This window comes from Nannospalax galili, unplaced genomic scaffold (assembly GCF_000622305.1).
Source record: "Nannospalax galili isolate Female #2095 unplaced genomic scaffold, S.galili_v1.0 scaffold188, whole genome shotgun sequence".
Taxonomy (NCBI): domain Eukaryota; kingdom Metazoa; phylum Chordata; class Mammalia; order Rodentia; family Spalacidae; genus Nannospalax; species Nannospalax galili.
The window spans coordinates 4400657-4413217 of NW_008360325.1; the positions used below are offsets into that span (position 1 = coordinate 4400657).

Here is a 12561-nt window from a genome sequence, read left to right on the forward strand (position 1 = left end):
AGATGGACCTGAACATCTAGGAAAGGAAAGCTAGCTGAGCAAGCCACAGAGTGAGTCAGTAAGCAGCACTCCTCCATGGCTCCTGCCTCAAGTTCCTGTCCTGACTTCCCTCAGTGATGGACTGTGGCCTGAAGTCTGAGCTGAAATTACCCTTTCTTCCCCAAGGAGCATCTGGTCTTAACTATAGGTGGTTAATATGCTCAGGTGTTAATGAGCTACCTTCAACAAACAGACAGGAGCTAATACATACTTGCTTTCTCCTCAGGCACCGAGGCCTATGGGACTGACTGGCTGGCTGGCTGGCTGACTGGCTTACAGTTTATCCTGATTCATAGCAAATGCTAGTACTAGCTTTTCTCTTTCTGTTTTCCCTTCCCTTGTACCTGCTTACTGAAATATTTTCCTCCAAAATTCCTCTCACATAAGCTTTGATCTCAGGTTCAGCCTTCTGGGAAACACAGCTAGAACACGATGGACTAGATAAAACTGATATCTTCCTAATACACATCAATATAAATACAGAATAATTAACATTTCAAAAGCATTGATCTGTACAGCATACTCCCACTGCTTATGTGTGGACTGTACATAATGGCTTCTTTGGAAAGAGTGCAGTATGAAAGGGGGCATTGTGGTTTGACTATGAAATGTTCCCCACAAGCTCGTGTTGAACCATTGGTCCTCAGCTAGTGATGCTATTTTGGGTCCTGGAAACTTAGGTGGTATGGCCCAGCTAGAAGTAGACCACTGCAGGGATGTCCTGTATCTTGTCCCCAGAACCCTCTTTCTGTTGGCTTCCTCTCCAAAAGAGGTGGAAAAGCTCCTCTTCTACAGGCTCCCATCCCCATGAAGTCCCGCCCATGTGCACAGGTGACACAACCCACTGAACTGAGCAGAATCCTCCTTTCTTTGGCAGGCAGTACTGTTTCTGCCCTGCCTGCTGTGCTGCTCCCTTGAAGTATACTCAATAAATTTGTCTTTTCCTATTTTGGAAACCTTTTTCTCTTCCCCTGCAGATATTTGGTCACTGTGAGAAAAGCAACACAGAGGGGAAAGAGTAACTTACCCTGAAGAAACTTCATAAATAACACCTCAGCCAGGCGACCAAGGTCAACACCAAAACTGATATTCACAGTAGTTGCCCTCGAGACAATGGAGGAAAATGGCCCTTTACCTCCATCATCTCCCTCTTCCCGGTAATCCCAGTCTAATCACAGGAAAGGATCAGACAAATACCAAAGAATGGGAATGTAGGATATAGCCCACAGACGTCCTCCAAACAAGCAGGGACGATCAGGGACACTCCCACTATCAACAGGACCCCAAGGAACCAACAAAGTGTACAAGGTAGAAAGCAAAGGAAACCTGAATGAGTACACACTTCAGTTAATAATAATGTATCAATGATAACATCGTACTAAGGAACTATTTTGCCAACAGATAGCACTGCATATAGGAGAGTATATAGAAGCTCTACTATCTGCTCAGTTTTCAACAAAATGAAATAGTTCTAAGATATGAGGATCCCTCCCTCCAGTCCTTCCTCCTTCTCTTTCTCCCTAGGGAGGGGGCCTGGGATCTCCATTTCGAATGACAAGTAGATGCATCCTTTTTTTCCCCAATGATTTCCACTCACAATAAAGTTGAGAAACTGCTGGGATACTGAGGGTTACAGTCCTTACAAAGGATAATGCCCTCACAACAAATCTACCCATGCATCATCACATAAATACTGTTGGGGTTCTCTGTTATGCAAGTAGAAGTCTCTTCACGTCTGGATAGCTCACGAGCTCGGAAACCATGTGCTGCAGATTCCTTCATAGCAGAGTGCCTTCCTGGCATCCTCCCTGACTCCTTTTAAAGTGCTCGCCACAAATACATGCCCTCTGGCCCAGGAGTTACTAGGTTTTAATCAGGCGTTGTCTGATAGCCTGATAGAAGCCCACCGCCCTATGTAAATGAGGCATCCTAAAAGTACCAATCAGCTAAGACTTCTTCTACTGTCTCTACACTATAAATAGTCCTAGTTTTACCCCAATAAAGTTGGAGCTGGATCACCTCACTCAGACTCAGAGCTGGATCACTTCACTCAGACTCGGAGCTGGATCACTTAGACTTGGAGCTGGAGCTGAATCACTGAGATCTGAGCTGAGTCACTTGTCTTGAGCTGTAACACTAAATCCTGTGATCCAGTCTCCCGGGGGGGCGCTATTCCTCCGTTATCGGCCCACAGATACCCCAGCTTTCGCTGCCTCCGTGCCTCTTCCCTGTGGAGTTCACTGGCAAGGAACTCCGCAATCCTGAGGAAGGGTACAAGGGTGTAATAGAGGCGGGATTCCGACTAGATAATAATCTAGTAGCAGAGGAAGCTCTCCGCTCCAGAGAAGTGTGTAGCCATCAGCTACAGCCAGCATCAGAGAAGTCTGCGTACCTGACCTGCAGTCTCCAGAGAGGCGCGGCGGGCCAGGCCCGCCAGCGGCTAGCCAGCGGGACCAGAACCACGGTGGGAGAGTGCACGCACACCTGACCCTGGGCCACATCCAGAGTGAGTGCGCCCGGGAGCCCAGGCGCGCTCCCCACATCGCTTGCGGCCAGACTCATGCCAGGATTAGCCAGGTGTGGCGGAGACCCCAGGGTGCCCGCACACACCATGCCGGGGGTCCAGCGACCCGCCCCATAAATACCTCATGGCAGCAGTATGAAAACAACAAAGGCATTGCCACCCAGCAATGTGCTAATTCTATAAGCACATTCACCTTGGGTGGCACCTTCTACCAACTGAGGATGGCTGTCTACAAAGCGAAGGAGCCAAGTCAAGCTGGAATGACACCGTGGTGAACCATCTGCTTTAAAGACAGGCGTCAACATCAACACTTACTAAGCATCTACCAAGGACCAGGTATAATACTAGGATCTAAGAGACCAAAGGAGGCTCAATTTCTGCCTTTGTGAAGCCTGCAGTACTTCAGGGCAAACTGAAGTATATCAATAGTTACAGAAGAGAAAGCACAGGAGAGCCCAGAGACCACCAACAGGGAAAGGCCTTCAGGGGCCTCTGGGACAAGGACTACTTCCATAAGGAAGTGACATATGCTAAGATCTGACTTGATTTTTGTGGTGGTCAGGTTACTGGGGGGTCACTACTGAGCTAAATATATAACTCCGGATTTGAAGACTAGAAAACTAGCAAGTTATAAGGAAGTAGATCAACCTTGATCAACTACGTGATTTAGTGCATCAGGTTTGTCCTTGTTTAAGGACTCTTTGAGAGAGCAGATGATCACAGCTCCACAGAAACTGCCATGTGGCAGGCAGGACACAGAATGCTGGGGGTGGGGTGGCTCAGAACCTTTAAAGACCAGGCCCAGGGAAAACCTATCATAGGGCAAAGCACAGAAGGTGTGAAGGACTGCCCAAATCAAGTTCTTGTAAGGTCAACTGTCCATGGTCTCTAGAAGAGGCAGAAAAGACTCATTCGGAACTGTATTTCCTATACTGAGCAGAAGGAGGTACACTGTAGCTCAAGCTTCTCCTTTGGTCCTGGTTTCTGTGACTTGTATAGTTAAATGTGTCCAACTGTAGTGTTTCTTCATCTAAGGTACAATTATCATGTGTCCTGTTTTACCTTTATTTAAATAGTTGCCTTTTGTGACTTTTTTAGAAAATGTCCCTGAATGGTTTTTTAGAAGCTGCAATATCAGTCAGGCTTGGTTGCACACATGTGATCCCAGCACTCAGGAAGCTGAGTCAGGACAATTGAGAATTCCAGGCCAGTCTGGGTTACAGGGCAAGACCCTGTCTCAAAAGCAAACAAACAACAAAACCAAGGACAGAAGATGTAGTTTAGTGACAGAGTGTTTGTCTAGCATGTAAAAAGCCCTGGGTTTGATCCCCAGCAGAAATTTAAAAATAAATAAATAAATAACATTGAAGACACAATAGCAATCTTTGCTTCTTTTTTACTTTTATGTGTATGTATGTGTATTTGAGTGTGTGTATACACGTACTTATACCACATATGTTCATCCAAGTACCCAAAGACCTGAGGTTGTCAGTGTCAGATTCTTTGGAACTGGAGTTGCAGGTGATTGTGAACCACCTGATATGAGTGCTGGGAACTGAGCCTGGATTCTCTGCAAGAACAGTAATTGCTCGTACCTGCTGAATCAGCTCTCCAGCCACAACTTTTGTTTCTAAACCAAAAAAATATCACATATGGAGGGACGTTAATATAGTGATCTGACAAAAGGGCAGGGTATTTGAAATCAGAGTTATTTCATATTTTCCAGGGATTATCTTCCTCCTGGGACAAACTGTGATGGAACAATTAAACAACCTTTATCACAGCTAAGAACTCTGAATACATTCCCATTTGATTTCACAAAAACCTGGGAAGTGAGACTATCCATATTTCTATTCCATTAAAAAATGGAGGCCCATCAAAATTAAGTAAATTGTTCAATGATATTCAACTAGTAAGTGGAAGCTCAAAGAAAACTCAAGGCTGCCAGATTCTCAAACTCAAGCTGGTAAAAATATGTGGAGAAAAATTAAACAAAATTTTTAAATGTGAGCAGAAAAAGTCTGTGTTCACTCACATAACTACATTTTAAGTATAGATGTAGGAGTGTCTTTCATAAAGCCCAAAACACAAAACCAGTCCATCATCAGAAAACCTATCTGCAGAAGACCTGGGAGCAGGGTTCCCTCCACTGGTGGACATATGGAACTACACCATTCTAAGCACAATGTCCTCTCCCCCTCTAGTTCTCCCCACTTCCAATTTTACGATTTTTAAATTTTTTATTTTTAAATTATTTGACCATTTCATACACATAAAATAAACTTTAGTTCTAGTGCCCTCTCACCTCTCCTTCTACCACCGAAGCCCATCTTCTTCCTAACAATTCCCCTCCTACTTTTATGTCTCCTGTGTCTGACCCACTAGATTTAATAAGAGCTGTCTGCATGAGCATGGGTGGGAGATTACTTCCTGGAGCGTGACTGACTGACTGACTGACTGACTGACTGACTGACTGACTGACTGATTTTTACAGTGCTAAGGGTGAAACCCAGGGCCTCCCACAAGCTAGGCAAGCACTCTACTAGACACTGAGCTACATGGCCAGTGATTTTAGCTTAATGACATTGCTCAAATTAAAATCATTGCTCACAAGATATCATAAATGACACTGGCCAAAAACCAGGAACCTAAATGCAGAGAGAGAGAGAGAGAGAGAGAGAGAGAGAGAGAGAGAGAGAATGAATTATGTCCCATTCAACTGTTCTTAACATGGCCACCATAAATATCTGGAAAATTGCTCTCCAACTCACAATCTATAGCAGTAAGTCAAGAAAGGCATTTGGCCTGACCATGTTAGCAAGGGCAGGCAGGTGATGATAAACAAGGACCATGTTTGTGCCTGTGCATCTTGTTATCCTCTATTGTAATCACAGGCATTCTATACAACTCAGAACTGGTGAAGTTCCCTTGTTCGATGAGGTGATATAAGAAGACTGCTGATATGTTAGACTAGCCATGCCTTATACATACAAAGCCTGCCCTGGCAGAGGTAAGCAGGTAAGCTTTCTGAGGATATAGGGGATCCTCACTCATTCAGACATTACCAGCTACAATCGTACACCTTTGACAGTTGACAGTGTCATCCAATCTAGAGAATACAGGGGTTGAGTGGTTTCTTCCTCTGAATTCAAACATTTCTTCCAGGAGGGATGTTCAGAAGACTCAGCACTCACTAAGGAGGCTGGGAAACTTATGAAACAAGACTGAGCAGGCATCTATCTCCCCAAGGTTATGTAAGCAGTAAGCAACTGCTGGGGATGGGGAGAAGACTCTCTGGTGTAGCTGCCTAAAGCTACACAGAGAACTCCAGGGATACAGCTTTCACGTTTAATCTCCCATTCTGGGGTGGGCTTTTTGTTGATGCAGCTGGCCAGGTCTCCTATGCTCCTGTAAGTAACCCCAATAAACTCACTGCTTCACCAAGCTAGACTTGGGTGATCATTTCTTTGGCCTGACATTGGTACCTATCTAGGGTGAACAGATACTTGCTCACCTCTCCCCAAGAAAAGCCCTGCAATAATCGCTGGTATCTCTGCCACATAAATTACTGATATAATCAATTATCTGACTAGCAGTTTTGAAGAAAAATGTAATTTCAGTGTTTACCTCATAGTCCAGATAATTTAAATATTTTATTTATTATTTTTAGTTTATGTGTATTAGTGTATTAGCTGCATGTAGGCAGGTGCACCTTTGTCAGAGGAGGGTGCTGGATCCCCTAGAACTGGAGTTGTGGGTGCTAGGAACTGAACCTGGGACCTCTACAAGAGCAGCCAGTGCTCTTACCCGCTGAACCATCTCTCTAGCCCTTGAAGAACAAATCTTTAAAGGACCTTATATACAGAACCCCCCCCCAAATTTATCCAATTAAATAAGTAAATTTCTAGACGAAACTACCCAAATATAAAAAAGTAATGGAAAGGGGCTGGAAAGATGGCACAGTGGTTAAGAGCACTGACTGCTCTTGCAGAGGACCCAGGTTCGATTCCCAGTACCCACATGGCGGCTATAAACCATCCTTAACTCCAGTTCCAGGGGAATCCAACACCCTCTTCTGACCTGGGCCGGGCGTGGTGGCGCACACCTTTAGTCCCAGCACTCAGGAGGCAGAGGCAGGTAGATCTCTATGAGTTCGAGGCCAGCCTGGTCTCCATAGTGAGTTCTAGGCCAGCTGGGGCTGTAGGAAGAGCCTGTCTCAAAAAAAAAAAAAAAAGACAAAAAAAAAAGTAACGGAAAAATCATAAGGAAAATTTCTCCATGACATAAAAAAATTTAAGCTTCTACAGACTAACTATTTAAAAGATAAAATATAGATTGGGAAAATGTTCACAGAAGACAATATCCCCAACAGATGCTGAAAGTATGTAAATAGGAATATACACATATTGTACATATATATGTGATTTATTGTTGGTTTTTTTTTTAAGTAGATACAAAAGGGACCCAGTAAATTCCTGTAAATCTTTTGGTATGGGGACTATTTGTAGGTGGCAGTCTTGGGAACTTAGTCCTTGACCTGTAGGAGCTGGCATAGTATCAGAATTTATTTAAATTGTAATTCTAGTACTTGGGAGGTAGAGACAAAAGGACTGCAAGTTTAAGGAAGGCTTGGGATCCACTCAGAGTTCCGGGTCCATCTCAGTCATATAGCAAGACTCTTATCCCAGAAAACTTAAACCAATCAAACAAAAATGAATTGAATTAGAGGACACTCTGCTAAGTGGCCATCTTGCAGAAGTACTACTTTCTGGTAAGGGACAATCCCCATACCTGTTGAGGTCACAGAAGTCCTCTTTCTATTCATTTATTTGTAAATTATTTCGGGTTGCAGGTGGGGTCTCACTACATTGTCCAGGCTGCCTTCAAACTCCTCTGCCCAAATGATCCTCCCACCTCAGCCTCCTGGGCTGAGACCACAGGTACATGCCACCTGGCTCCTTTGTGTTGGTTACTGCGGTGTGAAAGCAGAGGAAGGACAGTTCATTTTCCTATACGTACAAATAATCAAATCAACAGTTAACTAAAGAGACTGTGGATCTCCTGGTCTTACTATTTGCAAAAGCCAAATACTTCAGGTCCAACTGAATATAAACGTATAGGTGTTTAATGATAAATATTCTCAACAAAGAACCAAGTTAAATTATTAGCCATATCTTTAAAAAAAAAACTGTGTTGAAAATGAATTAAGTCAGGTGTGGTGGCACACCCTTTGATCCCAGCACTTGGGGCTGAAGTGGAACAGGCAAGGCAGATCTCTTGAGTTCAAGGCTAGTCTGATCTACACAGCAGGTTCCAGACCAGCAAGGGCTACATAAAGAACTACAGAATCCAAACATAAGTAAACAAACAAGCATGAAGAGGAAGAAGCACCTGCCTCACAGATGCCTTTATAGTAACCACTGGAGCTGATGTGCCCTATGTTTTTATTAGTTATATATTAACAGGAGTCAAAGTTGTTTTCCTTAAACTTATCCAAGAACATGTAACAAACTGACAGAGACAATTAAATGTGGTAGGGACAGAACACAAGATAACAGGTGTTACTATTGCCACAGCGTCCATCACCTGGCAGCATAAATCCAACTCAAAATGTCCCTGAAAAATCCAAGAACCAAGGACTTTCATTTCCAGTACTGTGGGCAAAATCAGAAGAATTCTTTAGCTAAATAGAACTATAACACTGGAGACATAAGTAACCAATGCCTATGGGGGGTGGGTGTCAGAACTGGGAAGGAGCTCTTCCCTAAAGGTGATTCTGGAGAGAGGATGATGGCTTGGTCTGGGGTGGAGGTGCTGGTGAAGAGGTGAACACTAGGGGCAGGGGTGAGAATAGGATGTCCTCAGAAGCATCACAGTCCCTGGGGCTGTACCAGGGAAACCCCAAAGTGGCCCTACTTTCCTGACAAAAGCAAGTGGGAGCTATCTCTAGGAAAGCAGTATCCTTGCCTCCATTTTTTTTTCTACACTTTTTGTAAATATGACAGCACATATTACAAAAGAAAAACACGAGGCACATAAGGAGAAAAGGGCTATGAATGAAAATCAACAGGACTAAATGCTGAAAATGATCCAGAGACTCTGCCATAATCAGATAGACTAAGATAACTGCTTACAATGTTCAAGGTGCTAAGAGACAAAACGAAATTTGGGGCAGATAATTAGGAACTATAAAAGAAAGATTGAACTTTAAAAACATAAAAACCGAAATTAAAAATCAAATGGATAGTTTCAGTAACAAATTATCTATAGCAGGAGAGATGAATCAAATATCCAAGATAAAGAAGAAAGAGAAAAATACAAAGAACAAAGGAGAGAGGCACATAGAAATGGTCTGACAAAAAATAACTGTAGTCATAGACACAAAGGTAAGAGAACATGGGGGAAAAGCAGTATCAGAGTGCTAATGGCTGAAAACTTCCAAAGCTATTAAGACAGGAACCACAGCTTCAAGGAGCCCCAGGACCCCAATCATAAAAGGAAAACATACAAGGGATTGTAGTGTTGTACATCTGTCATCCCAGCACTTGGGAGGCTGAGGCAGGAAGATCTCCAGTTCAAGGCCAGCCTGGGCTACACAGCAAGACTTCATTGCAGAAAAAAAAAAAATACATAGAGAAATTATCGACAATCAAAGGCAAAGACAGCAGGTAAGAAGCAGCCAGAGTCAGGTAGGATAAATTTGAGGCCAGCCTGAATGAGAGTGAGTTCTGGGCCAGCCTGAGCTACATACAGTGCTAGACCCTGTCTCAAAACAAAGAGCCAACCAGAAAAAGGGAAGCCACTGTCATAGGAGGACAAATATAATAAATAACTTCTCAATAGGAACCATCAAGTCAGATTATGAGACAGCTGGAAAATGCTTACACAATGGCAAATCACAAATTCTGTAATTAATGAAAAGACCCTTTAAAGTGGAGGGAAATGTTCTAAAATTAAATTGTGGTAATGGTTGCAGAATTCTGTGAGTATTCTAGAAACCAATAAACTGCATGCTTTAATGGATGCTTTATGATACACAAACTATATCTCAATAACACTGTAAGACAGAAAAAGGTGAAGGATAATAACATTTTCAAATGAACTCTAAGAATCTGTCACCAGCAGCACATACAATAATAAGGAATACTAAAGCGGTTAGGCCTGGTGGTGCACACCTGGAATCCCAACACCCAGGAGGGAGAGGCAGAAAGATGATGACCTACAGGATGGTCTGGCTACTGAGTTCTAGACCAACTCGAACTACATACAAGACTCTTGTCTAAAAAAGTAGCTCAGGGACTGGCTCAGTAGGTAAAGTGCTTCCCATGCAAGCATGGGGACCAGAGCTTGGATCCCCAGAACCCACATAAATGCCAGATGGGTGTAGCAGCCCCCTGTAATTCCAGGTCTTAGACAGTCTAGCTGGTTAGCTACACTAGCCCATATGGGCCAAATCTGGGTTCAGTTGAGAGACTCTACCTGAGTGATCTGGGTTCAGCTGAGAGACCCCACCTGAGTGATCTGGGTTCAGTTGAGAGACTCTACCTGAGTGATCTGGGTTCAGCTGAGAGACCCCACCTGAGTGATCTGGGTTCAGTTGAGAGACTCTACCTGAGTGATCTGGGTTCAGCTGAGAGACCCCACCTGAGTGATCTGGGTTCAGTTGAGAGACTCTACCTGAGTGATCTGGGTTCAGCTGAGAGACCTCACCTGAGTGATCTGGGTTCAGTTGAGAGACCCCACCTGAGTGATCTGGGTTCAGTTGAGAGATCCTGAGTGATCTGGGTTCAGTTGAAAGACCCCACCTCAGTGATCTGGGTTCAGTTGAGAGAGATACCTGAGTGATCTGGGTTCAGTTGAGAGACACTACCTGAATGATCTAGGTTCAGCTTAAAGACCCTACCTGAGTGATCGTGGTTCAGTTGGGAGACCCTACCTGAGTGATCTAGGTTCCATTGAGAGACCCTACCTGAGTGATCTGGGTTCAGTTGAAAAACTACCTCAATGTATAAGGTGGAAAGCAACTGAGGAAGACTCCTAATGTCAACCAAGGGCCTGAGTGCACAGGCATACAGACATGCATGCACACACCTGCAAGTACAAAGCAAACAAAAGCTGGGAATGGCCCTCAGTGGTTGCATGTCCGACATGTGCAAGACCCTGGGTTTGATTCACAGTCCTCCAACAAACAAACGCACACTAAAGAATGGTCTTTAGACAGAAATGACCCCAAGGGAAGACTAGACGATGACAAAGGTGGCAGTGCCGTTAGGGAGAATGATGGCCTTGATAAATAGTGAGGAATAAATGACATGGCTGGAGAGGTGGCTCAGCGGTTAGAGCACTGGCTGCTCTTGCAGAGGACCTGGGTTCAACTCCCAGTACCCAAGTGGCAGCTAACAGCCATCTGTAACTCCAGTTCCAGGGGACCCAACGCCTTCCTCTGACCTCTGCGGGCATTGCAGGATACAATGCACTTATCTATATGCAGGCAATACACTCATGCACATAAAATAAAAATAAGTAAGATATTTTTAAATGATGCTAGGTAGAAATGAAAAGTAATCTCCTTTTCACATGTACAGAAAAATCAATTCCAGGTGGACTATATAATTTAATCTGAAAGGCAAAACAGTATTGTTTCTAGAAATCTGATGTTGGCAAACTACTTTCTCGACTTTGGAATAGAAATCCTACAAATTAGGAAGAAAAAGACATATAAACCCCAAAAGGAAGTTAGACATAATATTTAAACAGGTACTTTATAACAGGATGCCAAGGAAGCACAAAAGACAACAACCTCATTAGCCAACAGAAAACTGCAAATTGAAACCACAAGGGTCTCACTTCACACTCAACACCATGGCTAAAACTCAAGGCAGATAATTCCAAGGGTTGACAAGGGTGGTTAACAAGAACTCTAAAAACGCTATTGGTATGTATAAAATATATCCAACAGAAACGAACATCCTAGAAGGCACGCACAAGCATATTCACAGCACCATTAATGGAAAAAACCTAGGAACAACTCAAAACAGTCTACCAACAGTAGAACGGATAAATTGTGGGATGTTTATACACTGGAAAACAGCGGATCAGAGAAAATCAACAAATGGTGACATGATGGGTGAATCTCAAAAATATCTTGCCAGGCGTGGTGGTGCTCACCTTTACTCCCAGCACTCAGGAGGCAGAGGCAGGCAGATTTCTGTGACGTGGAGGCTAGCCTGGCCAACATGGTGAGTTTCAGGCCAGCTGGGGCTACAGAGAGACCCTGACTCGGATGGGTGGACGGATGGACGGATGGACGGATGGATAGATGTAGACAGAGATACTGAATGAAAGAAGCCAGACACAAAATATTATATATTGCATCATTTCTTTTAGACCCAGCATTTATGGAATATATGTCTAGCAGAAAAAACTGCAGAGAAAACAAGCCATTTCGCCCAAACGTGTCAGGACTTGGTCTGGAGAGGGAAAATGGGTCCGGCGGCTGGAAGAGGGACCTGGAGTTCCAGGGTGTCCACAATAACTCTTTCCAGAGCCGCCCCCGACCTGAAAGGCAAATCAAAGGGCGATGCCTTGGGGCTCCTGCACCACCCCGGGGTGCACCACGGCTCCTGCACCAGCCCCGGGGGGTGCACGACGGGCTCCTGCACCAGCCTCGGGGGATGCACGACGGCTACTGGCATCAGCCCCCGGTGGGGGGGGTGCACGATGGCCTCCTGCACCAGCCCAAGCTCCTGCACCAACCCGGGGTGCACGACGGCTCCTGCACCACTCCGGGGTGCACGAGCAAAGGGAAAAGGTACGAGAATGGGAGAGAAGAGAAAGTACAATGAAAGAGCGGCAGAGCCGCCTCGGCGCGGCCTCCGGGCCTCGCGGCCTGCGGACGTGCCCGCTGCTCACCCCCAGGCCCCGCCGCGCAGGCCCGCTCGCGGCCGCGAACTCACCTCATTGTAGCTGCCGGGCGGGCGCGGGGCCGGGGGCGAAGG

General features: G+C 44.8%; 1 protein-coding gene across 1 annotated transcript in view; it reads right to left on the reverse strand.

Annotated features, from left to right (window-relative positions):
* Positions 1–12555, reverse strand: part of Evl (Enah/Vasp-like) — a 149191-nt gene extending 136636 nt beyond the window's left edge. The window contains exon 1 of the mRNA XM_008825629.2: positions 12520–12555. Coding sequence (XP_008823851.1) covers positions 12520–12524 — 5 coding nt within the window. The 5' untranslated portion in view covers positions 12525–12555. The remainder of the gene's footprint in view (positions 1–12519) is intronic.
* Between the last annotated feature and the right edge of the window lie 6 nt (positions 12556–12561).